Below are 26,724 nucleotides of genomic sequence, written 5' to 3'. Positions count from 1 at the left end.
GGCTACCACCCTTCCCCTTGAGCCACAGTGCCACTTCCAGTTTTCTGGTGATTGATTGGAGATAAGAGTCTCACAGACTTTAGTGCCTGGGCTGGCTTTGAACTGTGATCTTCAGATCTCAGCCTCTTTGAGTAGCTAGGATTATTAGTAGCTAAGATTAGGCTTGAGCCACCCCACCCAGCTCATAGTTTGTATTTTTGTTGGTTATGGGGTTTGAACTCAGAACCTAAACTATTTTTTGGTCAAGACTTGTACTCTATCACTTTGAGTGCTAGAGTTCCACTTCCAGCTTTTGAGGGGTTGACTGGATTTATAGCCTTATGGGGAATTTTCTGCCCAGGCTAGCTTTGAATCGTGATGCTCAGAATATCAGCCACCTGAGTGGCTGTGATTATAGGCATGAGCCCCTGATGCCTATTTTAATCCATGTTTAGTGTGCACAATTTAGAAAGTATACAGAAGAAGAAAGAAAAAGGAAAACAAAACAATTCTATCCCTTTCAGGAATTAATTGCAGGACTAGATTTAGAGTGAGGCAGGTCAGGCATTCCCTGTGGGTACTTGGTTGCCTAAAGGAGACTACCATGCAGTTTAAGCAGAAGAGAGTTTATTAGGAGAACTAAACTTCTGACCTTTACCAGAGAGTTGTGCCTGGTGGCACTTGAGAGTATCGTGTGGAACAGTGTGTAGCTCAACTGATGGCAGAGACATTATATAGGAAAAGTGGAGGAGGAAGTGTGGTCACAGCAAATGTGGAAGTGACTTCAGAGGAGGACATCCTTTTGCTGACTCCCAGTCAGGTAATTGACAGTTAGGTGAAAAACAGTTGCAGATGATTTTGGTTTCAAGCAGGTGATTTCTGTTAAGGCTAGTGCTGTCCTTCAGGAAGAGGATCAGGGAGTAGTCTGTTGTTCCAGGCCCACCTAACAGCTCCAACATTGTAAGAGGACACCAGATATTTCAGTGATCAAGATACTTGTTTTTAAAAATGAAACGGGATTGAACTCAATGCCTCATGCTTGCTAGGCAAACATTCTATCACTTGAGTCATCTTTCTACAGTCCTCAAGATACATTTTTAGTACAATATTTTAAAATATCAAAATATGGGCTGGGAGTTTGGCCTAGTGGTAGGGTGCTTGCCTAGGATGCATGAAGCCCTGGGTTCGATTCCTCGATATCACATACATAGAAAAAGCAGGAAGTGGTGCTGTGGCTCAAGTGGTAGAGTTTTGCCCTTGAGAAAACCCAAGGACTGTGCTCAGGCCCTGAGTTCTAGCCCCCAAACTGGCAAAAAAATCAAAATACCCTGCAAAATAATGATGAACAAAGTACTCATTTTCAGTGGGATGCTGGTTGCTCATGTCTGTAAGACTAGCTACTCAGGTGGGATATGAGGATTGAGTTTTGAAGCCATGAGACTCTTATCTCCAGTTAACCAGAAAAAAACCCAAAGTGAAATGGCCACTCGTAGCTCAAAAAGAAAAGAAAACAAAAGCTAAGCAATAGCACAAGGCCTTGAGTTCAAACCATAGAACTACGACATCCCCTCAAATACTACATATTTTTTTTGTTGGTCATAGGGCTTGAACTTTGGGCCTGGGTGCTGTCTCTGTGCTGTCTCTGTGCTGTCTCTGAGCTCTTCAGCTCAAGGCTACCACCCTACTACTTGAGCCACAGCACCACTATTGGTTTTCTGGTGGTTAATTGGGATAAGAGTCTCACAGCCTTTAGTGCCCAGCTGGCTTTGAGCAATGATCCTCAGATCTCAGCCTCCTGAGCAGCTAGGATTACAGGTGTGAACTACTGTACCTGGCTCAAATACTAATTTTTTTTAAAGGAGTGTGATATACATGTGAGAGAACATATGATATTTTTCTTTCTCTGCCTTATTTCAGTTAATATCTTTTTATTTTTCTCTGTATGTAGTACCGAGGAATCAAACCCAGTGTTTTGTGCATGCTACACACTTTACCACTAGGCAACATTACCAGCACCATCTGCTTGAGCTGGCCCTCCTACATTGATCCTTCAGATATCAGCCTCCTGAGTAGTTAATATCACAGGTGTGAGCCACTGGCCTAATTTCATACATGTATATAAAATATTCAATTATACTCATCCTCATTATCCTCTCCTTTGGCCTTTTTACTGTGTTTTTTAGTTGTTTTTAAATTAAATATTATTTTTCCTCATTGTGATTTTGGCTTGCATTTCCTTGATAGTGAGAAGTTTTTCATTTTTTGCCATTTGAGAATTTGCTTTGAGAACTATCTATTGATATCAATGAGTGTCCATTTAAATTATTTTGTATCCATTCATATATATGTATATGTATATATATATATATATTCTAGATATAGACTCTTTGCCAGATGAGTGCTTTACACATATTTTCTCCTATCCTGTAGGTGGGTCTCTTCTCTCAGTTTGTCTCTTCCTTTATTCTGTAGACATGCTGGGAGGCTGGGGAGAGTGGGTGTGATAAAAGGATGGATAATGGGTACCAAACACAGTTTGCTTAGAAGTAATATGTTCCTATGTTTTACAGTTCAGTGGGGAAACTACAGTTTATAATCCCCTATTATATATGTCATGAATAACTTGAAGAGAGAAACTCAAAGACTCTAGACATAAACTAATGATATGGAGATGGAAATATTAATTACATTTATTTGATCACTATACATAATATATATGCACTGAAATTGCACACTACTCATTAATGAATTTAAGTTAATCCAGTTTGTGTATGTATATGTGCATGCTCTGGTACTTGGGCTTGATCTCAGGGCCTTTCATTCTCACACTTAGCCTTTTTACTCAACTCTGGTTAGAGATAAAAGTCAGATGAACTTTCTTATCTGGGCTGGATTTCAACTACCATCCTCAGATTACGGATGTGAGGCAATAGATCTGTCCTGGAATGAAATTTTGCTCTGTTGTTACTATAATGTTCCATACTTTTCACGTGTGTTTGCACATACATGTGAAATATATGTATTTGTAACAAATTGGTATGTGCAATTATTAGGTAAAGTTTCACTGTGGAATTATGGAATTAGAAGATACTCTGCATAATCACATTTTCTAATAGGACTATAGAGTCATTTACAAAATATATCCTTTTACAATCCTTCTAGGAAATAATATGTAAGTAATTTAGAAGAAAACTACACCCTTTTTTAATGGTACTAGGGGAACTTGGTACCATGCACTTGTTAGCCAAGTACTCTACCACTTGAGTGACTCTTCCAGCCTTTAAAAAATTTTTACTTTTGAGGTAGGGTCTCCCTTTTTCTGACTTTGCCCAATCTGGCCTTGAACTTGTATTCTTCCTTCCTCTACCTCTTATGAAGCTGGGATTACAAATGTTACAGTGCATGGCTGGGAATTATAAAGTTTACAATATTTTTCCATCCAAATATATATGTATCATCTACTCAGTTACTCTAGAATTTTCTTTGTGGTTCTCTAGAGGTACATATTTGTGTAATATGTGATAATGGGAAGGCTTTTAATTTTTTTTTGGAACTCAGGGCCTGGGTACTATTTTGAGCTTTCATAAGGCTAGCACGTTACCACTTGAGCCACAGCACTACTTCTGGCTTTTTCTGTGTATGTGGTACTGAGTAGTCCAACCCAGGGCTTCATGCCTACTAGGCATGTACTCTTCCACTAGGCCATATTCCTGGTCCCTTAATTTTTTTATTTTTTAAATTTTATTGTAAAGGTGATGTACAGAGGGGTTACAGTTACATAAGTAAGGTAATGGGTACATTTATTTTTCTTTCTTTTTTTTTGCCAGTCCTAGAGATTGAACTCAGTGCCTGAGCACTATCCTTGGGCTTTCTCAAGTCTAGTGATCGACCACTTGAGCCACAGCACCACTTTCAGCTTTTCTGTGTATGTGGTACCAAATAATTGAACCCAGGGCTTTGTGCATGTTAGGCAAGCACTCTACCACTAGATCACACTCCTGGCCCTATTTCTTTTTGAACAGTGTTACCCCCTCTCTAATTTTATCTCACTTTCCCATCCGCATCTCCTCCTCCCGCAAGTTGTAAAGTTCATTTCCAACATAGTGTCTAATGAATATCACTGTTGCATTGGTTTACCTTTTTTCCAACATTTCTGTGATTTTCCTTCCCTTCCCCAAGTCAGATAAGCTTATATACAAGACAGTGGGTACAGAAATCAAATACAGGGTCAAGAGGAAATAAACCAAAGGAAAGAAAAAAAATAACTGAAAGATTTGTGTCCTTTTCTTAGAGATAATTTGATAAACATTATTTTATATGGTCATATGCACATAGGTATTGAGCCATTGTCATCCTCTGCTAAGAATATCTTAGACATATTCTAGTTATCACAAATGAGGGAAGTGATGTAGCCTGTATTTCTTTGGGTCTGGCTTACTTTGCTTAATATAACTTTTTTCCAACTATTTCCGTTTCGACATGAATGAGTCTCTTATCTCTAATAAACTGCCAACAAGCCTAAAGTGGATCTATAGCTCAAGTAGTAAAACACTAGTTTTGAGTCAAAACAGAAAGCTTAGTTGTAGGTCCTGTGTTCAAGCCCCAGGACTGGCATACACACAAAAAGTAATTCAAGTGGTGATATTGTAGGTGACCCGGTAGGTGAATTTTTTGCCAGTCCTGGGCTTGGGCTCAGGGCCTGAGCACTATCCTTGGGTTATCTCAAGGCTAGAGCTCTACCACTTGAGCCACAGCACCACTTCTGGCTTCTTTTCCCCTATGTATATGATACCGAGGAATTGAACCCAGGTCTTTGTGAGTGCTAGGCAAGCACTCTACCACTAGGTTAAAACTCCTGACCCCATGAACTTTGTTCTTTTTGCTTGTCTTCACTTTCTATAATAAATCTTTGAAATGAGAGGGAAAAAGTCATCTATTTTGAAAAGTTTCAGTAGAATGAATTTTTATCATGAATATGAATGCATATTCCTATGCACAACTTCTGATGACTTTGCTTATGTTCTTGCCATTGCAACTATGGGAAAGCAATCCATGTTTAGTAGAAACTATACTTTGAATTTTGGAAGCCAGACAACAAGTTGCTAGTCAGAAACAGTGAGACAGAACTCCTTGTCAGCCACCACTTGCAAGAATAAAAACTATCACTGGATGCCTAGCTACTAAGCTGAGATCTGAGGATCAAAGTTCAAAGGAAGCCCAAGTGAGAAAGTCCATGAAACATTTCATCTAATTAACTACCAAAAGCAAGAGTGGAGCTATAGCTTAAGCAGTACAGCTCCAGCCCTGAGCAAAAAAGCTAAGGACCAAGGATACTCCCTGAGTTCAAGCCCCAGGACTGGCATAAATGGATGAGTGAATGAAGAAATAAATAAATGAATTAATTCATGCCGGTATTATGCATTGTCACACGGCTAAGCTGGAATGTTGGGAAAGTAAGTATTGTTAAACCCATGCTGTGGTCCTGGGGTTGAAACATAGGATAGTTTAGAGGCTAAGGTTGTGCTTTAGCTATGAAGCTGTAACTCTGATTCACAAATACATTTACTTGTTTCTTTTTTCAGCTAGTGTGAGTTTATTAGGATTGGAGCCCTATCCTAAGTTGAGCATCTAGTGCCAAATTGTGGAAGATGGGGGAGAAAAACATTCCATTAACTATAATGAGAAGCTCCAGGAGATGTGCAGAGGGATGGATAGCTTCCATTTTGATAGTTATGTTCTGTAGGTCTTGTTTTTAGGAAGCTATAATATGATTTCTTTCTACAGATTGTGCTGTCCTCCAGACTCTGCAAAGAATCTTCTAGGCGAGCCTTTTGTCCTAAGAGAAGCTGTTCCTGTGGATTTGTTTCCCCACACCCCACACTGTGAGCTGGTGCTCCTCTTCACACGCTAAGCCATGTAGGAGACTGTAGACTGTTAAAGCTGAAGTTTCAAAAACCTCCAGGTTAGCCATACTGTTGCATTTCAGACCCTGGGATCTAAATTTACTAAGGAAACTAGTGTAAAGATGATGTGTTAAAAGAACATAGTAGGTCTCCTGTGTGAGCCACATTAACCTTAGCTGTCAGACTCCACTGTGATTGTGTCTGAGCGCCTTGTTTCAACCATTCCTAACTCATTAGCTCTATATTGAGACTGCTCTTTTGTTTGTTATGTTTGTCATGGTCTTAATGTACAGTGTCATTTTTCCTATCTCATTGTGCTTGTGCTGTGATGATCGTGTGTGTGTGTGTGTGTGTGTGTGTGTGTGAGCAAGAGCACATGTTTGTGCATATGCAATGAGCCAGTTGAGGCTTGAACTTGGGCCTGGACACTGTCCTTGTGCTTTTGTGCTCAAGGCTAGCATTCGACAACTTGAACCACACTTGGCTCTTTGGTGATTAATTGGAGATGAGTTTCAAACATTTTCCTACCTGTGCTAGCTTTGAGCCATGATCCTCATATCTCAGCTTCCTGAAAATCTAGAATTATAGGTGTGAGTAGCTGGCACCTGACCACTTGGGTTTTTAAGCAACTGTAAAATATTTTTACATGGACTTGTATCTGTGCATCTGCTTAAAGGTTTTAGTACTTCAGGTTCATGAGGTAGCTGAGGATTAGAACTAGCCTCAGAAAAAGCAGAGTAAGGTATACATGATTGCAGGAAACTAAGTGATCATGGATAGAAATCCATTCCTTTGGGTTTTCTAGGCTTCTAGGGTTTGAGAATGCACTTTGAAAAATGTGACCTTTCCAGAAACAATATTACTGTCACTTATACAGGGGGAGCTCATTATTGGACAGATCCCAAGGGAAAGGAGATTTTCAAAAGACTGACTACTGTACCTGTTTTTGTACTGTTTAGTATGGAGAAGGAATGTTCCCAAATCTTACAGTGATCTAACAGTACCATGATATTTCTTAATCTTTGGAAATTTTGCTGAATACCTGTCCAACAATTTGGACTATGTTTTAAATCTTTTTTAGGGAGGTTGGTACTCAAGGCATCATGCACACTGAACTTGCTTGTTTGGCTGGCACTCTACCACTTGAACCACATCTCCAATTGAGCTTTTTGCTGGTTAATTTAAGATGGAGTTTTGAAGGCTTTTCTGCCCAGGTTGGTTTTGAATCTTGATATCATACACGTTTTAACCTCCTGAGTAGCTGGAACTGCAGTGGTGAACGACAGGCATCTATGTAGCTTATATTTGGAATCTTCAAAAGGCTAAAGATGTATAACTTAACAAGCATTGCCTGGTTTAGAAAATGCTGCCAGATCAACTGGTGTTTTTCATCCTTAATCCTAAGTAGTTCTAGAGTAACCTCCATGTAGTAAAGGTAGCTGTAAAGGCTTCTGTATAATGCTGTGTATTCATTTCTGAGATGGTCACGCAGGTGCAGCCCCACACCTGAGTTATATGATTCACAGAATACTGTGTAAGTCATGTGGAAAAGACAGCAGGTGATCAAAGGCAAGAGCAAGGGGGAGGGTGTAAGCCTGATTTGGAGTTTCCTCAGAAAAGGCAAGGAAGAGTAAAAAGTTTAGATTTGACTAGTTTGACAAATTTTGGATCGCTTTGGGCTATGTGGCTAATCCTTAGTTGTTTCCTTGCTGAAGTTATTGCCTCCTGGTGTGTACAGGAGGTATGGCTCTGCATTGGTTCATTTTTAAATTTAATTAATTAATTAATTTTATCAAAGGCATTGTTATAATATGCTTTTGGTATGTATTGAAAGCTTGACCTTAAAATGTGGTGCTGTTGCTAGGTGTTGGAAGGAAGTAGACTTGAGTAGAAGGATTAGGTCATTTGGAGTGTGATCTTAAAGGGGATACTGGGTTCCTAGTTCATTCCTCTTGTGTTCTTTGTTTCCCAGCCACGGTGAGGTGAACAGCTTTGTTTCACCATGTGATCTGTCCCTGCCATGATGTTCTGCCCTGCCACAGGCCCAAAAGCAATTAGCCACATGACTGTGGACTGAAACTTCTGAATAAAGATCCTAAATGAACCTTTCCTTGAGTTTTTCATCAATATCTTACAGTAATGAAAAGATGATGACTGTGCATCTTTTGGATATATACTACTGTCTGTAAAAATGAGCTAGCTCGGGGCCGGGAGTTTGGTCTAATGGTAGAGTGCTTGCCTAGCATGCCCAGAGACCCGAGTTTGATTCCTCGGTACCACATACTTAGAAAAAAAGCTGGAAGTGGTGCTGTGGCTCAAGTGGTAGAGCTCTAGCCTTGAGAAAGCCTAAGAACAGTGCTCAGGCTCTGAGTTCAAGGCCCAGGAATGGTAAACAAAAATGAGCTAGCTCTGAGAGCGGTTCTTCAGCATGAAATAGAATAGGAACTGTATGTAGTAAATCATACCACGTTTCCTTTTGGTTTGTATAAGAAGAAAACCTCAAAAAGTTTAGTATTTGCCCAGTTGGAATCATTAACTTAAGTCAGTGAATCAGGTATGCAACACATTTCACAGTGACTGTTTCTAAGTCCTGGCAAACTTCTTCTCCCACACTATGCAAGATGATGATGCATTTCCATGATTACCCTCAGATGTGGTTTTCCCTTTTTATTTCTGGAGTAATTATGTTACTGAATTGTTACTGGCTACTTTTTTCCTCTGACCTCTCTAGTGATTTTCATTTTAATTATTCACAAGTCTTTTCAGAATATCTTTAGTGAGTTCTATCAGTGGAAGTTTGAAAGATGGAAAATCCAAGGAAGGAAGACTGGCTATTGGAATGTCCTGTGGTAGCAAGCTCCATAACTGACTTTTCTACAAATCAACATCTACATCCAGCTCCTGTTCTATTGGACTTTTTAGAAATCTGGACTTTTCAGCTTTTAGTTGTTTATCTTCTTTCCTTAATCTTTCATTCTTAGCAACAAGGAACTTCACATGCCTCTTTAGATCTGCAGTTTGGGTTGCCTGCTCCTCTGCAGTTGTTTTATCATCTTTTGGGGCTTTGCTTCCAACTACACTATATGTTGGTTCACTGTTTGGCTGAAACAAAAACAGTGTGCCAATAGTCTGTCAAAGTTGCCATGAATATTAGAAAGATGTTTCTCCTCAGAAGGGCTGTACTGGTGAGAAAGAAGGGGGCTTTGACCCTCTTCATCCTTGGTAGATAGTTTGTAAGGTGTCTGAAGATGAGTAACCATGTCCATGTCTGTGTTCTGCTGAGCTTTCATTCATTCCTCTCGCTTTTCCCTTTTCCACATCTGGATGAGGGGGAGTTGTTTCATGTGGTTATCCCTTTGCAAGGAGTCTGCTTACACTGTGCCCTCACTAAGATACTCTACACACTTTTATGACAAGAAAAAAAACAAGAGGTGACCCTGTCCATAAAGAAATGTACTCATTACCTGACTTATGTAACTGTAACCCCTCTGTACCTCACCTTTACAATAACAATAATAAAAGAAAAATATAGCCTCTTTTTATTTCTCTGTATCTAATAGTCTTACTCATTGTTCTGTTGATAGCCAGGCTGAAGGGGCCTTCCAATACTTCCATAGACCCCAGGGTAAGCAATGGCTTGAGGAAGGGGAGCAGTAGCACTGCGGCACATGGAGTTTTGCCATTATTAGATGACAAAGACCATTTATCAGTTACCTAAATTAGAAAACAGATAGTTCTTTGTCCTTTCTGTGTCCAACTTCCTATAGGGGGGTATAAGCCATCTAGATTTCTTCTAAATCAGGGGTGAGGAATATCACCCAAGAGCCGTATAAGGCCTTTAAAATCATTTGGTACATGACAGGACAGACCTATATGTTTCACTGCTTCATTTTCCTGTATTGGTAGTTTTGCATGAACTTTGAATGATAGTATAAGGATCCAAATGACCTTTGGCAGAAAATAGATTCCCACTCCTGTTTATAGAAGTTCCAAGCACTGGATCTAATACTGGATACTCTTTATCTTTTCTCTGCCCTGTTCTTTCTTTGTTCTCAGCCTGAATGAATATAGCAGTCTATGCAGAATCTGAGTGGTCTTGTACTATTGTCCCAAATAGTTTATCACCAAATTTCTGCAGGCTGCCATCATCTCATCTTCCCACGTAGAGTTGCTTGCATCCATTCTCATATTTCCCTTAGTTTCTCCCACCTCCAAAATTTTTTCTAAATTATAGATTTCATTTTATTTCTCTACTAGTAAACATTTGTCATTGGATTTTTACTGTTTGTCTTTGTGCCAGTCCTGGGGTTTGAACTCAGGGACTGGGGGATCTGTCCTGGAGTTCTTTTGCTCAAGGCTAGCAGTCTTCCATTTGAGTCACAGCTCCAACTGTGGTTATTTTGGATGGTAAATTGGATGTAACAGTCAACAGAAATGTCTTTGTGGGCTGACTTTGAACCAACCCCTCAAATCTCAGCCTCCTGATACTAGGATTACAGACATGAGCCACTGGTGCCCTTCCATTTCTTACTGCTTTTAAGATGAAGTCACAAATGCTTTTTTTTGCCAGTCCTGGGCCTTGAACTCAGGACCTGGGCACTGTCCTTGGGCTTTCTCAAGGCTAGAGCTCTGCAGCACCATTTTTTTTCTTTGTATGTATAACCGAGGAATTGAACCCAGGACTTCGTGCATACTAGGCAAGCACTCTTACCACTAGGCCAAATCCCTGGCATCTTATTCTGATTTTTTTCAAATTCTTTTTCTTTATTTGTTGGTAGTACTAGGATTTGAACTCTTCTGCCTTCTGCTCAGTAGGCAGGCACGCTACTACATGACTCATATATCTCCAGGCTTTTTGATCTGGTTTTTAACTATTTTAATTTTATTTATTTTTAAATTTTAGAGAATTCACTTCAGTTTAAAAAGGGCTCAGTTCAGAACTATCTGAAAACCAATGATTGAATGGTTTTAGAGAGTTGGTTACACACCACACTGAGCTTGCTTGGAAAGGGGATCGGAGGCCTTGCAGCTGTTGGCTTTCCATTGTTTGGTGAAGATGGGTGGACAGAAGATTCCTAAATTTCATTTCTTTTAACATCTTAGTTGTTTCTGGGCCATGTTTTTTTGGATCTGTTGTGGGTCTTGAACTCTGAGCCTGTATGCTGTCCCTGAGCTCTTCAGCTCAAGACTAGCACTCTACCACTTGAGCCACAGCGCCATTTCCTCATTTTTGCTTTGACCTTAGGAGGAATGACTTGTCAGTTTTCTTGTTATTAATTAATGATTATTTGCAGCATTCTAGAATAATAGGCTTGAGAGTTTAGATAAGTTTGTGCAAGGCAGAAGGGTCGGGGAGGCTGATAACTTGAGATGTGAGGAGGTAGATTAAAGTTGAGTTGAGCTAAAAGGGCACTCAAGCTGAGGTGAGCTGAAAGAGATGAACTGGAGCCAAGGTAAGCTAGAGAGTTTAGACTCCAAGCTAGAAGAGATGGATTCAAGTTGAGATGAGGTGGGGGAAGACTCAAGCTCAGCTGAGCTGGAAAAGGTGAACTAGAGCCAGCGTGAGTTGAAGGAAGTGAATTGGAGTTTAAGGACTCAGGCTGCATTGAGCTGTAGGAGACAGAATTGGCTGAGGCAAACTGAAGGAGAAAGCCTCTAGTTGAGTTGAAATGGAGGAAACAAATTAAACTGAGGTACCTGGAGGGGACAGAGTCTAGCTGAGGCCTTCTGAAAGAGATAGACTGGAGCTAAGGTGACCTGAATGAGACTGAATAGAGGTGAAACTGAAGATACAAAGTCCAGCTGAGATGAGCTGAGTGGAGGTGATAGGACAAGAGGGAGTTTACAAGGATACTTGAGCTGACATGCCTGAAATGAGCAGATGGAGTCAAGGTGACCTTGAGGAGATGTACTTCACCCGAGGAAATATGGAGGGGAGCTGAAAAATAAGTGAAAGCAGCCATGGTGAATACAAGCTGGAGGGAAAAGGATCCAGTGGTTATCTTTCATTGTTGGTCCTGTTCTTCAGTGTTCTCTTGATGACCAAACAAGCAGAGGTGGTGTCCCTAAAATGAACCCAGTTGCTTTGGTTAAAGGATCTCTATTCAGTTTGGGCTCCTGTGATGAATGGGCATTTCTTAGGCAGACTCAGTGTGCTTTTGGCACATATGCACATTTCTCCAGGTCAAATGTGTTTCCTTCCTTCCTTCCTTCCTTCCTTCCTTCCTTCCTTCCTTCCTTCCTCCCTCCCTCCCTCCCTCCCTCCCTCCCTCCCTCCCTCCCTCCCTTCCTCCCTCCCTCCCTCCCTCCCTCCCTCCCTCCCCCACCTCTCTTTCTCTCTCTTTTCCTTTTTCTTTCTTTGTCGTCGATCATGGGGCTTGAAATCTGATCCTGGACACTGTCCCTGAGCTCAAGGCTAGCTCCCTGCCCCTTGAGCCACAGTGCCATTTCCGGTTTTCTGGTGGCTAATTGGAGGTAAGACTCTCACGGACTTTAGTCCCCGGGCTGGCTTTGAACGGTGATCTTCAGATCTCAACTTCCTGACTAGCTAGGATTACAGGCGTGAGCCACCGTGCCCACCTTGCTTGTGTTTTCTATGGATGTGCAGTGATGGCAAGATTGTGCTGTGTGATGTAGCTGAACAGTTTGACATTGAATGATTGCTATGGGATAAACTTGGTCAAGCAAACTGCCTCCCTGGATTTCCTTAGCAGACCACAAAACATCTGGCCATACTTTGGGAGGACAAGATGTACCTTTTCTCGGGCGGATGACTTCAGTGTGTGTGTCGGGGGTGGGGGGGACTTCCAGGGTAGGTAGAAGAAGCAAGCTCTGGGTCATAACTTTAGATCTCCATACTTGGCATCTTCTCCCAGTCTTCTCAGGTAACTTGAGCATTCCAGACCATGGCCTCAGTCAATTGCTATCACAGTTGAAGGACCGAATACAGAGTACCTTTCCCCTCCAAAGGAAAATAGAGTATGGCCTGCATAGGGTACTGGTCTTTCTTGTCCGTGACACTGACCAGGGAGCATAATGACGAAGAGGAAGCCTAGTGTTGACACCTGTCACTGTCCAGCTGTGGTGCTGATTCATATTTACCCATTTTCATCCTCAACCCTTCTTCATGCCTTGTGCTCTGCTCCCATCATTCCTTTGCGGAGCAAAGACCCAGAAGTAGGGTCTGACTCTTAAGTCTATTACTCTATTTTCCTTTGTCTTTCAAGATGACTGATGGAGGGCTTTGTGGAGGGCTTTGTTCATAAGGTACATTAGTTTAATGGGCATATCTTAAGTCTCTCTGCCCATCCTTTATGTTCCTTTTGGTTAGTAAAAATCAGGAGCAAAACATCCCATAGTTTTTTGTTTCCATTGATAGCTTTGAAAATTCACTGTCATTCACTAATTCTGTCTCTACATTGTCAGCAACAAATACAACAGCCTGGGTATTATGGTGATAATGTATCCACGATGGTCTTAATCTGAGTGTTTCACCATCATTCCAAGTAGTGAATTTTGGACTTTAGGTCTGAGACCAGGACTCAGACTCTGTACCTGATTCTTTAGCTCATTGGTTAGCACTGTACCAACTCTGAATTTTAGATTTTTCTTTTTTGCCTGTCCTGGGGCTTGAACTCAGTCATGGCCTGAGCACTGTTCTCAGGCTTTCTCAAGGCTAGAGTTCTACCACTTGAGCCACAGCACCACTTTGGGCTTTTTCTATGAATGTGGTACTGAGGAATCAAACCCCGATCTTTGTGCAAGCACTCTATCACTAGATCAAACTCCCGACTCCTGAATTTTAGATTTTGTTGCCAGTCCTGGGGCTTGAACTCAGGGCCTGAGCACTGTCCTTGGGCTTTTCCTCAAGGCTAATATTCTACCATTTGAGCCACAGCACCACTTCCGGCTTTTTTCTATGTATATGGTATGAGGAATCAAACCTGAGTCCTCGTGCATGCTGGGCAAGCACTCTACCATTGGACAAACACCTAGCCCCTGAATTTTAGATTTTTATATTCTGCAATTCCTTATTAAGTCAAATTACAGGAGCGAGCTTCATGAACAAACCCTGTTTTAACTTAAAGTAGTAGTTTGGGGCTGGAAATGTGGCTTCGTGGTTGAGTGTTTGCCTAGCATGTATGAAGCCCAGGGTTTGAGTTCTCCATAACACATAAACAGAAAAAGCTGAAAGTGGCACTATGGCTCAAGTAATAGAGCACTAGCTAGCCTTAAGAAAAAGCAGCTCAGGGAGAGTTCCCAGGCCCTGAGTTCAAGCCCTAGGACTGGCAAAAAAGCCCCCCCAAACAAAAACAAAAGCATTAGATTTTCCAGCACCATCTAATCATAGTGCAACAACTCAGATTTCCTTTGGGGTCCAATGTGAACACTATTGTCATGGTAAAAAGTGACAGGAATGTTGGCATCCAGTTGAGTATGATCTGTATCCTCTATAAACTGTCCATGCTGTTTCTGAAATGTTTCTAACAATCTTGTAAGTTCTTGTTTTGTCAAGACAACTCTAAAATCATCCTGCTGTAAAGTCTTTTCACCATGGAGACAGGCTGTTAAAAACCTGAGACAACAAAATAGTCATATCTTTTTGCTGCTGGAGCCATTTTTTCTGATGACATGGAGTTTCATATAGATAAAAAGAATAAGTGTAGTCAGGCTTTTCCCACAGTACCTGGAAAATATTCTGTATGAGCCATTCCACTCCCATCTTCCACTATTTGTTCTCCTTCAATTACAAGTAATTTTCTGGGATAATTTGAGATTTCCTCAGTGAAGGTCTTTATGCAGTGAGTCATATCTAAAATTGATGCTCTGATCTGGGTTAACCTCTGGTTCCAATATTGAATGTCTGTGGCCTTGGCATTTTTCATATTCTTTCCAAACACAGCATGTAAGTGGGCTAGTTTGACAACCTTCTTCTAAGCAAACAAACTCAATGGTATGCACCTGGTGCTGAGAGCCCATGGTTTTCTTATGAGATTTATCGGCTTGAGGCACTCAACTGTTCCTTGCTAACATCTTTGTAGAATGGGTAATTTGAGAACACTGAGCACACGTGAGCTACACATGCAGCGCAGTATACAGATGCAACATGGGCTTCTTCTTTATCACGGTGAATGATGCTCAATAGGTCCATTGTGCAGTCCTTCTAAAAGCTCCAGTAAAGCAATTTTTTTCAATCCCTAGACACCTGAACCTCCTTTTATGCCAACACAATTGTTTTGTATTTTCTTAGAAAGCTACAAAATCTCTAGTTATTTTGTTTGGGGTGGCTGGGATTGCAAGCTGCCTCTGCAATAATATATTGTACTTGGCTCTGGTGCTGGGTAGTGAACTGGGGTAGGTGTTTGAGTGGTACATCTACAGTCTGGAAGTGGCCTTGGGTAGTGAAGTGCTGTTCTCAGATAGGGTGGGCACCCATTGCTGTACCCTGAGGCAGGATAGGGGAAGTGGGTAAGGAAGAGAAGGAGGAGGAAGAAGGTGGAGAGAGGCAAAGAAGAGGAAAATCAGCCTTTTAAAATATTTAAGTTGTTGTACAAAGGGATTTCAGCCTATCATGTCAGTTTATGATTATAATGCATATTGTTTTTCAAGTTTATTGAAAAGGTGATGTGCACACGGGTTATAGTTATATGAAGCAGGTAATGAGTATTTTTCTGAACACTTATCATCCACTCCCTCATTCTCTCAGTCCTTCCCCTCCTGCCAAGCTTGTATAGATCATTTCCAACATAGTATAAGTGGGTTTCTCTGTTGAATTGGTTCACCTCTTTTTTTTTGCCAGTTCTTGGGCTTGAACTCAGAGCTTAAATACTGTCCCTGAGCTTCTTTTGCTCAAGGCTAGTGTTGTACTACTAAACCCCAGCACCACTTCTTCTTTTTCTCTTTATGTGGTACTGAGGAATCAAACTCAGGGCTTCATGCATGCTAGGCAAACACTCTACCACTAAGCTATATTCCCAGCCCAGGTTCACCCTTTGAACCACTGTTTCTGTGCTTCCCCTTCCCCTCCCTCAAACAGACAAACTTATAGTACATTTTTTGTTGGTTGTGGGACTTGAACTCTGGTGTGGGTGCTGTCTCTGAGCTCTTCAGCTCAAGACTATCTATGGCCCTACCCCTTGAGCCATAGCTCCATTTCCCAGATAAACTTATATACAAGACAAAGGGTATAGAAATAAAAGACAGTGACAGAAGGGAATAAACCAAAGGAAAGAGAAAAGAAAATAAAGAGAACTGAAAACTACAAAAAAACAAAAACAAAACGCTCTTCCATGTCTTGGAGTTTGTTTCGATAAGCATCATTATTCCATATATTTTATTGTAATTAATAGAAGGGTTCCATTATATTCACCAGATAGAAGGTGCATTACTTCACAAACATTGATACCCTTTCTCGTGTCTTGGTCATATAAGCATCATTTTTAAAAATTTTATTTTATTGTCAGGGTGATGTATAGATGGATTATAGTTACGTAAGGTAGTGAGTACATTATTTCTTGAACATTGTTATACTTTCTCATGTTTTTCTCCCACTTTCCCTCCCCCTCTCCCTCCTAAATTGTAAAGTTTATTTCCAACATATTGTCTTGTGAATATTGCTGTTATATTGTTATACCTTTTGTCCTTTGTACATGATCTTCTGAACATAGTTATTGAGCCCTTGTGAACCTCTCCTAAGAATGTCCTTTATTCTCCTTGTGTGAATGTTCACATTGCTGTTTAATTAATCAAGTCCAGATATCATTTGTATTTTACTATCCATTGGATTTGCTTGTAGATTACATACAAAGGAAATGCAGCCTATGTTTCTTTGGGTCTGGCTTACTTTGCTTAGTATGATTTTTTTCCAAGCCTTTCCATTTCCTTACAAATGAGACAATATCATTCTTTCTGAAGCATAGAATCCCATTGTGCATATATACCACATTTTCTTGATCCATTTCTCCAACGAGGGACATCTGGATTGATTCTATACCTTGGCTATGGTCAACAATGCTGCAATGAATATGGTCGTTCTAGTAGCTTTAATGTAGCCCAGTTTATGGTCAATTGGATAGATGCCCAGAAGTGGGATTGCCAAATCATAGGGGAGCTCTATGTTTAGTCTTTTTAGGGATCTATATACTGCTTTCCAGAGTGGTTGAACAAATTTACATTCCCACCAACAGTGTAGTAATGTTCCCTTTTGGCTATGTCACCATTGAGCTCTGTTATTGTTAGTTCTTTTGATAAAGGCCATTCTAACTGGGATAAGATGAAATCTCAGTGCTGTTTTGATTTGCGTTTCCTTTATGGCCAGAGATATTGACCATGGATTCGTGTATCCATTGCCCATTCATACTTCTCTTGAGAAATCATTAAGTCTTTAGTCCATTTACTAATTGGGCTGTTGTCTCTTTGAGGATTTGCTTTTTGGGGGCTTAATTTTTTGAGCTTTTAAGTATGTTTTAGCTATGAAGCCTTGTCTGATGCATAGGTAGTAAAGATCTTCTCCTATTTAATAGGCTTTCTATTTATCTTGCTAGCTAGATCCTTTACCATGCAGAAACTCTTCAGTTTGATTCAATCCCATTTATCCAGTCTTTCTTTGATGTGTTGTGATTCTGGATTTTTACTTAGGAAGTTTCAACCTAAGGACTAAGGGCAAACTGAAGCTTCAAGAACTGGTCACAAGGTTGAGAACTGAGGAAGGAACTAGGCAAGGATGGACAATTGTAGAAAAGATTTGGGATGATTAGGCGGGGCTGGAGCATATTAGGTAATTTTGATTGCTACTCACAGTGGTGCTTTTTCCCCTTTATCCTTGAATTCTGCTGTGAAGAATAAATTTGTATTTGTTTAGTTTGGATCTTTTAGTTCTTCTCATCCAACAGTTCACACCATTTTCTTCTTTAGGGGAGAGAAGAAAGGTTGGATCAAGAAGGGACAGGAACACTGAAAAACGCAAGGCAACAGATTAAGAGAAACACCTATGGGATTAAAAAGATATCCTCATTGGTCCCATCTGCCATGTTTACCTGGATAGGTAGATCATCCCCCAAATTGTTGAGTTTTCATCTCACAGAATAAATTCTAGAGAGTAATGGTTCCTATATTTCATCCTTATCAATTTGAGTTTCCCACCAACTTAATATATGAAAAAATCAAGACAGCCGGGCTCTGGGGGCTGACACCTGTAATCCTAGCTACTCAGGAGGTTGAGCTCTAAGGATCATGGTTCAAAGCCAGCCCGGAAACAAAAGTCTGTGAGACGCTTATCTTCAATTAATCATGAAGTAGCCCTGTGGCTCAAGTGGTAGAGCAGTAGCCTTGAGCTGAAATGCTCAGGGACAGTGCCCAGGCCCAGAGTTCAAGCCCCATGACCAATTAAAAAAATGGATGTAACTTCAGTTTTATGCACATGTATAGCTACATCTGCCAGAATCATTTGTTGAAGAAGCTGTCTTTCTTCAACCCTGTGTTTTTGACTCCCTTATCAAATAGATGGCCATAGGTCTGCAGGTGCATTTCTAGGTCTTCAGTCCTACTCCATTGGTCCTCAAGCCTATTTTTGTGCCAGTACCACTCTGTTTTTATTACTATGACTTTGTAATAGAATTTGAAGCTTGATATTCCTCCAGCACTGTTCTCCGTGCTAAGCATTGTTTTTGCTATTCAGGTTCTACTATTCCACATGAAATTTAGAATTGTTTCTTCTATATCATTGAAGAATGTTGTTGCAATTTTGATGAGTATTGTGTTGAATTTGTAGATAGCTTTGGGCAATACTGCCATATGTGTGTTAATCCTTCAAATCCATAGGAGCATGTGAGGTTTTTTCCACTTCCTTAAATTTGATTTTTCTTCATAGAGGTCCTTCACATCTTTGGTTAAGTTAAATCCCAGGGTTTTTTTTTTTTGAGGCTATTACAAAAGCAGTTATTTTCCTGATTTCATCTTCGCTCTTTTCATTGTTGGTATGAGGAAAACGTACTCCTTTTTTGTTTGTTTGTTTGCCAGTCCTGGGGCTTGAACTCAGAGCCTGAGCATTGTCCTTGGGCTTTCTCAAGGCTAGAGCTCTACCACTTGAGCCACAGCACCACATCCAGCTTTTTCTTTTCTATATATGTGGCACCAAATAATCGAACACTGGTCTTCGTGCATGCCAGGCAAGGAGTCTATCACTAGGCCAAACTCCCAGCCCCAAGGTACTGGTTTTTGTGGATTAATTTTATGCCCTGCTACTTTTTTCCTATGTTTTGTATCCGCTCAGTTAACTTAGGAGAAGAGTCTATGGGGTTCTTTAAATACAGGATCATGTCATTTGTGAAGAGGAATAGTTTTACTTCTTTTTTGCCTATTTGTATACCCTTCATGTTTGCCTTTTGCCTTGTTGCTTTAGCTAGGAATTCTACTACTATGTTGAAGAGAAATGGAGAGGGTAGACATCCTTGCCTTGTTCTTGATTTTAGAGGAAATGGCTTTAACTTTTCACCATGAGTATAATGGTAGCTGTACTTTGTCTTATACAGCCTTTACTATATTGAGGAATATTCATGTATCCCTAGCTTCTCCAGGGCTTTTATTATAAAGGAGTATTGGATCTTGTCAAATGCTTTTTTTAAATATATTTTTATTGTAATTAATAGAAGTGTTACATGATATTTGCCAGATAAATGGTGCATTAATTCCCATACATTGATACCCTTTCACATGTCTTGGTCCCCATTTCCCTTCCCCGCTTTGTCAAATGCTTTTGTGTAATGCATCTTGATCAGTGTTACCTCTTCTATTGTTCTCCCTCATCTCTCCCAAATCCCACCTTATTCTGGTCATTTTGGGGTTAGTGGGTTACATTTTGTCCTAAGCCTTTCTGGACCATGATCCTCCTATTTCCTGCCATAATTGAGATGATAGGCATTTATCACAACAGCAGTTTTTTCTGTTGAAGTGGGATCTTGAAAATTTTTCTTCTGGGAGGCCGGAAGCCTGGCCTAGTGGTAGAATCCGTGCCTAGCATATACAAAACGCTGGGTTTGATTCCCCACTACCACATAAACAAAAAAGGTCAGAAGTGGTGCTGTGGCTCAAGAGGTAGAGCACTAAAAACATGAGAAGGGATATCAAAGTATGAGAAGTAATGTATTTACTGTCTGGCAAATGTAACTATAACCCCTCTATACATTACCCCAACAATAAAAATTTAAAAAAACAAACAAACAAGCGCTAGCCTTGAGAAAGCTCAAGGACAGTGCCTAGGCCCTGAGTTCAAGCCCCAGGATTGGCAGAAATAAAAATTTAAAAAATGTTTTTTAAAGTTTTCTCCTGAGATACCCTAGACCGCTGATCTGCCCCACCCTCCTCAAGCATCGCCTTTCTTGAAGTTGGAATTACAAATAACATCCACTGTACCTGGCTTCTTTTCTCATTCCTTTTCCTCAGCTTGGAATGTGTTGGGGTCCTTCTCAGACATCTAGGAGGGAGGTAAGCTGGTGTCAGAGCCCATGAAAATCCTGGTAACACAGACTCTGGAGACCAGCCTCTCGATGCAGATCTAACTTGATTTTAGAAAATGCGCTTGCTAAATACAATTTAGCGATGGCCGCCACATCAGCAAATAGGGACCTCTCTGAATGCGACCGTCAGGCAATAGTGTACTGAGACACGTCCTGCTTGCCTGGGGTATCCAGGAACTCCTACTCCAGGTGGGAGGGGCCAGGGGCACTCTGGCTCCAGACTGCTTGCATCACTGAGTGTGTACGTGCTGAAGCACAGGTGGCGAGCAGTGGGGCTCCTACACCACTAGTTGGAGTCCCTACAGTTCCCCCTTTTTCTCTGTTTATGGACACTCATAACAGAATGTAGGATGGGGCCTAAATGGTGTGCAAAGACATTAGCTAGATGGCATCCAGGCAAGCCTGGATAAACTCAACCAACTTAGCTAAAGCAAACATGGGTCCTGCTGCTGTGGAAATGAGCTTGGTGGGCCAAAGAGGACTAGGGCTAGGTGAGTTTCAGATGGGATTGGAGTAAACGGGAATCACAGCCCCCATGTCCTCCCCAGCATGCTTTGAGGGAAGGCAATAGGGTTGCAGTTTCTCTGATTGTATTGTTCATAATCTTACCATGGTCCCATGCTTGGGAGTCAAGTTTATTACTCCGGGCCTCTACAGTTCCTGTTTCTTCTGGTTCCAGGCCGAGGTAGACATAGGATGAGGTAGCTTTGAGGAGAGTGAAAGGCAGCGTCTGTGGAATCCATATTTGGCAGAGCAGTCATCCAGGGTGGTTTTCCTGGATAGGTTGGTGTCCTGGGCTGTACTGGTGAGGTCGCAAAGGTGGAGGCAGAACTCAGGTCAACTGGCTGCGGCTGGCAGCGGTGTCGCTGAGAGGCCATTTCGTGGTGGCAGGAACTTGTAGATTGCCTGCTCCTTAAACTTGAGAGTTAGCAGTTATGTGAAGAAGGGGAAGCATGTGCTGTCTGAAAGGGCAGAAGGGTTCGGGGTCTATCCCAGAGGTGGCCTTTACTTTACATCACAAACCATAGCCACACCTTCCAACTGGGTAGCAGGCGCCATCTCAGCCAGGTGCGGTCCCAAGTCCAGGAGGTGAGCACTGGGCCATGAGTTAGGCCTGCTTTTCTACAGCATAGGTTTCCATTTCCCTGATATGACGTGCCCCACATCTCTCCCTTTTTTGTTTCATCAGCAGGTGCTTGCCTTACTTGAGGGTGTGCCTGTCTTAGCTTGTCCCCCTCTGGGCATCTTACCTGTCATTGACTACCACTCTAGCTCTTCAGGCAATTCACCTGTAGGGTTGGCAGACCCAAATGGAGATTTTAAGTAGGGGAGACGGCCAACGTCCACAAAGGAAACCTTTCTATCCTCTGGTCTGCACCTGTACATCCAACCTCTTGTTAACTGTTCATTGTTCTGTTTTCAACTTAGGTATTCTTCTCTCTGGGAATATCTACTAGATACATATAGGATAGACAGTGGACAGTCAGATTTCTTATAAGTTTCGACCCTTATATGTTGTTATATTATTTTAAAATTAAGCTTTTAGGAAGTGGCGTTGTGGCTCAAGGGGTAGGGTGGTAGCCTTGAGCTGAAGAGCTCGGGGACAACACCCAGGCCCAGAGTTCAAGTCCCACAGCTGACAAAAAAAGAAAAGAAATAGAGGAAAATTATGCTTTTAAAATTATGTTTTTTATTATGAAAAAGTTCAATATGTAAAAAAAATTGAGAGACTAGAACATTGTATACCAGTATATATTCACCACCAAGATTCAATAAATGTTAACATTATGCCTTACTTGCTTTACCTGTGTATATGTTTTCTTTTGTTTTTAAATCAAGAATCAGGACTTGAACTCCATACTTGACACATCCATTCATTGTCTAGCACTCTAACAACCCCATACCTATGTGTGTGTTTAATATACCATTTGAACGTCAAGTTGTGGACATTTTGACACTTCCCCTTTATATACACAGCATACATAAGCATAAGGATTTTTTTCTCCTACAAATCTATAATACTGAAAGCACAGAAAAGAAAATTAATCATTACAAATGACATCTAATCTATAGTCCAGTGCTTCCAAAAGCATGATTTTCAGGCCACCTAATGTTTCACATGGAGGTACAAAGCTTACTGTATAATGAGGGTCAGAGTGCCACATTCTTTATGTAGAAATCTTATTACAAAAACAAATGTATCAATGTTCAAAAAGTAATGTACTCACTACCTAACGGATGTAACTGAAACCCCCTCTAAACAACCCCAACAATAAAAAAAACATGTAAAAACAACAACAAAAACAAATGCAGGGGGCAGGGACTCTGACCTAGTGGTAGAGTGCTTGCTTAACATTTATGAAGCCCTGGGTTTGATTCCTCAGTACCACATACACAAAAAAGGCCAGAAGTAGTACTGTGAAATAGTAGAGCACTAGCCTTGAGAAAGCTCAAGGACAGTGCCCAGGCCCTGAGTTCAAGCCCCAGGACTGTCAAAAAAATGCAGGTGACATTAAATTGTACTTAGTGATGTTGTTCCTTTATACCTATGTACTTGTGGAATAGCATTTTCTTCAATTGCCGCCCAAAGGTCTGTTAGGGCCAATTCACATGATACATGGGACAATTATATCTTATTAGTCTTTTAATGTAGAGTGGTTTCCCCATTTTATTTTCATAGCACTGACCTATTGGAGGTTAGGTCTCTTCTACATTGTACATTTGTCTAAGTGTGAGGTAACAAGGCTCCTGGTTGGCTATAGAATTGCTCTGTTGATGTATCTGAATTTTTTGCCAAACTAGGCCAAACTCCTGGCCCCTCTTGACATTTTAATATATTCATTCATATATTTTTTACTGGTCCTGAGGCTTGAACTCAGGGGCTGGGTGTTGTCCCTGAGCCTCGTTGTGCTCAAAACTAGCACTCTATCACTTGAGCCACAGTGCCATTCTGGGTTTTTCTTAGTAGTTTTTCAAGATAGGAGTCACATGGACTTTTCTTCCTAGGCTGATTTCCCTGTGATCCTCAGATCTCAGCCTCCTGAATAGCTAGGATTATAGGCATGAGATACCAGTGAACTCAAGGCCTAGGCATTTTATCTGAGTTTTCTTTTTTGTTCAAGCCTAATTCTACCACTTGAACCACAGTGCTACTTCTGGCATTTTGGTGGTTAATTAGAGATAAAGACCCTCAGGGAGTTTCTTACACAAACTGACTTTAAACTGTGATCCTTAGATCTCAGCTTCCTGAGTAACTAGTACTATAAACATGAGTTACTAGAGCCTGGCTTAATTTTTAATTTTTTAATTTTCTGACTTAATTTGTGATTATAAAAAATGTTTATTTCTTAATGCTATCGTTCAGGTATGTATGTTTTTGCCCTAATTCTGTAAAAGTGAGCTTTCCTCATCTGCTGCTTATGGTCTATGCTCAGTCAAAAAGATGTCATTTTTCCCTTTCTTAATTTCTTCCTTTACCAATTTTTAGAGCAAGAAGTTGTACAATAGTTACTTCCAGTATTGCAAAGCAGTTTTTAAAAAAATATCACTTAATGTTTTTCTCTATGTTTTATAGTCAATTCACATAGTTTTCTTTTTGATATTCAAATTTTCTCTGGCTGGCTTTCACCTCCTTTAGCATACCTTCATTACTGTCTGATCCCTTCCTTAGATTTCTAGCACACAATTCCCAGGCTTATTGTACATTTTCTCTGCCCTAGACATGGACTCAGCCCTTTCCCCTGAGCCCTGGTTCTTTCAGTGGATAATGGTAGTTAGAAATCAAGAATTGGAATCTGGGAGTTAGAAGCACATTTTAAATAGAGTTTTCCAGTTTCTGAGAAAACTGTCCTGATTTCCCTGGGACATGGGACTTCAGTATCTCAGGCGAGCTGAAACAAATTGTTCACCCTAAATTGGTCACTTAGTTAATACATATTAAAGATTAGAGAGGAATAATAAAAATTGGAGCTAGGACATGAGGACCAGTATAACTAAAGTAGCTATGAATTCTCAGGAAACTTCGTACTAATGATCTCTTCTAGTTATAAAATATCTAGGTCCATGGCAATAGAGTGCTAAGTTAAATGTACATTAGCATCATCTGGAAAGCAATGAAAAACTACTAATGCTTTGTCACTAGATATAGCAATTGATTGCTTTTGGGGAGCGATTCAGGTATTGCTATTTTTTTGCCAGTCCTAGAGCATGAACTTAGGGCCTGGGTACTGTCTTTGACAATTTTTGCTGAAGTCTAGTTATCTGCCACTTGAGCCACAGTGCAAATTCCATGTTTTTCTGTAGATTTGGTACTGAGGAATTGATCCCAGGGCTTTGTACAAGCTAGTCAAGCACTCTACCACTAGGCTATGCTCCTGGCCAGATATTGTTATTCTTAAAATTCACCAACCCTGTGATGCTAAGGTGCAGTTAGAGTTGAGAACCAGTACATTACAGGTCAGGCTATACTTGACAAAACATGATGCTCTCTGCACCAGCAGTTTTGGCAAAACTTGGGAACTTCTTAGAAATGTCAGTTTTTGGACTATGCCTTAGTTGCCTGTGTTCCAGCAATATAGATCAGTGTGTGTGCTCTTGCTTGTACTGGGGCTGGAACTCAGGGCTTGGGTGTTGTCCCTTAGCTTTTTGGCTCAAGACTGTCACTCTACCATTTGAGCCTTAGCTCTACTTCTAGCTTTTTGGTCATTAATTGGAGATAAGAGTGTTATACACTTTCTACCTATGTTGGCTTTGAACTATGATTGTCAGATCTCAGCCTCCTGAGTACCTAGGATTCTGGTGTGAACCACTGGTTCCCAACAGTATGTGTGTTAACATTACTTGGAAGTGCTTATCTTCTCTTTTTCTCTCCTTCCCTTTCTGTACCCCCACCCCGTGTGTGTGTGTGTGTGTGTGTGTGGTATTGGGGAGTGAACTTAGCTTCCTTAGTGGCTGGGATTAGACAATTACACCACAGTGCCAGCTCCCCACAGGTGATTCTGGTGTACATTCAAGTTTAAGCACATTGATTTAAGAAGGACTGTCAGCCTTGGGTTGCGCATGCAAATGACCTGAGGACCTTGTTAAATCACAGAGCCGTCCTGATCATCATGCCTTCAGATTCTTACTTAATTCATTTTAGTGTGACCCTTACATCATTATTTTAAAAGCTTCTCTGATGACTGATGCATAGATAAATATGAAAATCACTCTCTCAAGTTTTTTGTTTCCAAGGCCCAATGTTGGTGTGATGAATACAAATGTATGTCAGATTGTAGGTATAATCTAATTGGGTAACATGTAGGCCAAGTAATTTGTTTTCTTCTTTCTCTTCTGTCTAGACCAGACACTCCAATTACTGGTTTACAATCTCTTGCAAGGTTATTTTTTTTATTCCTTTTAAAGTATTATTCTCATATTCCTTCTATAGTTGGTGGGTGTGATAGAAAGCAGACTTACATATAAATACCATTACTTGCTATACTTCTAGCCCAACCATAAAGTTAACCCTCATATATCAGGGAAAAGTGAAGTCTCTTTATTATTAAAATATGATTTGGCATTGAGAGCTGTAGTCCCAGTACTCAAGAAACTGAGGCAGGAATGTCATGAGATGAACTACCTTGGGCTACATAGTTAGACATTCTCAAAAAGAAAACCCAGTTGCTATTCCTGCCCTTCCCTTTCCTTCTTCACTTCCAGTGTCCAGTCCTGGGAATTGAACTGTGAGCCTAGACTCTGTCCCAGTTTCTTTTACTCAAGGCTAGTGCTCTGCCACGTGAACCACAGCTCTACTACTGGCTTTTTCTGAATAGTTTATTGGAGACAAGATTCTCACGGACTTTGCTGCCCAGGCTGGCTTTGAACTGTGTTCTGCAAATCTCAGCCTCCTAAGTAGCTAGGATTACAGACATGAATCACTGGCACCTAGTTGACCATTGCTGTTTTAAAGGTTTGTTCTTATTGTAATTCCTGTCTTCCATAACTGGCTACTTTATCATCTTAAAATTGCTGAACAAGTCTGAGCATTGTGATGTATACCTGTAATCCCATCAGTGGTGAGGCTGAGATAGGAGGGTCTCAGTTTTTGTTTTTGTTTTGTTTTGTTTTACCAGCCCTGGGCCTTGAACTCAGGGCCTGAGTACTGTCCTTGGGGTTTCTCAAGGCTAGAACTCTACCACTTGAGCCACAGTACCACTTCTGGCTTTTTTTCTATGAGGAATTGAACCCCAGTCTTTGTGTGTGCTAGGCAAGCACTCTACCACTAGGCCAAACTCCTGGCCCTGGATCTCAGTTTTGATAATACCCTGGGCTATATAGCAAAACTTCCA

At 40.8% G+C, this 26,724-nt stretch overlaps 1 protein-coding gene and 2 pseudogenes across 7 annotated transcripts in view; 1 reads left to right on the top strand and 2 right to left on the bottom strand.

The window, feature by feature from the left end:
- The window catches only part of Trmt2b (tRNA methyltransferase 2B), a 33,306-nt gene extending 24,254 nt beyond the window's left edge, over nucleotides 1-9,052 (top strand). For 2 of the 7 annotated variants that reach the window (XR_016533725.1, XR_016533724.1), the window contains exons 13-15: nucleotides 5,764-5,861; nucleotides 6,964-7,096; nucleotides 7,855-9,052. Coding sequence is in view for 3 of the 7 variants with exons in the window: in XM_090325729.1 (XP_090181855.1) it covers nucleotides 5,764-5,861; nucleotides 6,964-7,046 (181 nt within the window). In the remaining 4 variants the exon portion in view is untranslated. Of the gene's footprint in view, nucleotides 1-1,927; nucleotides 2,122-5,763; nucleotides 7,386-7,854 lie in introns of those variants that run through there. The other 5 variants (XR_016533723.1, XR_016533726.1, XM_090325729.1 and 2 more) reach the window with 5 other exon arrangements.
- Nucleotides 8,625-9,497, bottom strand: LOC150041219 (nuclear receptor-binding factor 2 pseudogene; annotated as a pseudogene).
- A 4,657-nt stretch (nucleotides 9,498-14,154) lies between these two features.
- Nucleotides 14,155-21,273, bottom strand: LOC150041218 (E3 ubiquitin-protein ligase TRIM23-like; annotated as a pseudogene).
- Between the last annotated feature and the right edge of the window lie 5,451 nt (nucleotides 21,274-26,724).

Source organism: Megascapheus bottae, chromosome X (genome assembly GCF_031878675.1).
Source record: "Megascapheus bottae isolate mThoBot1 chromosome X, mThoBot2.hap1, whole genome shotgun sequence".
NCBI classification, from domain to species: Eukaryota; Metazoa; Chordata; class Mammalia; order Rodentia; family Geomyidae; genus Megascapheus; species Megascapheus bottae.
The sequence above is the reverse complement of the archived record's forward strand: the minus strand, read 5'-3'. Positions and strand labels throughout refer to the sequence as shown.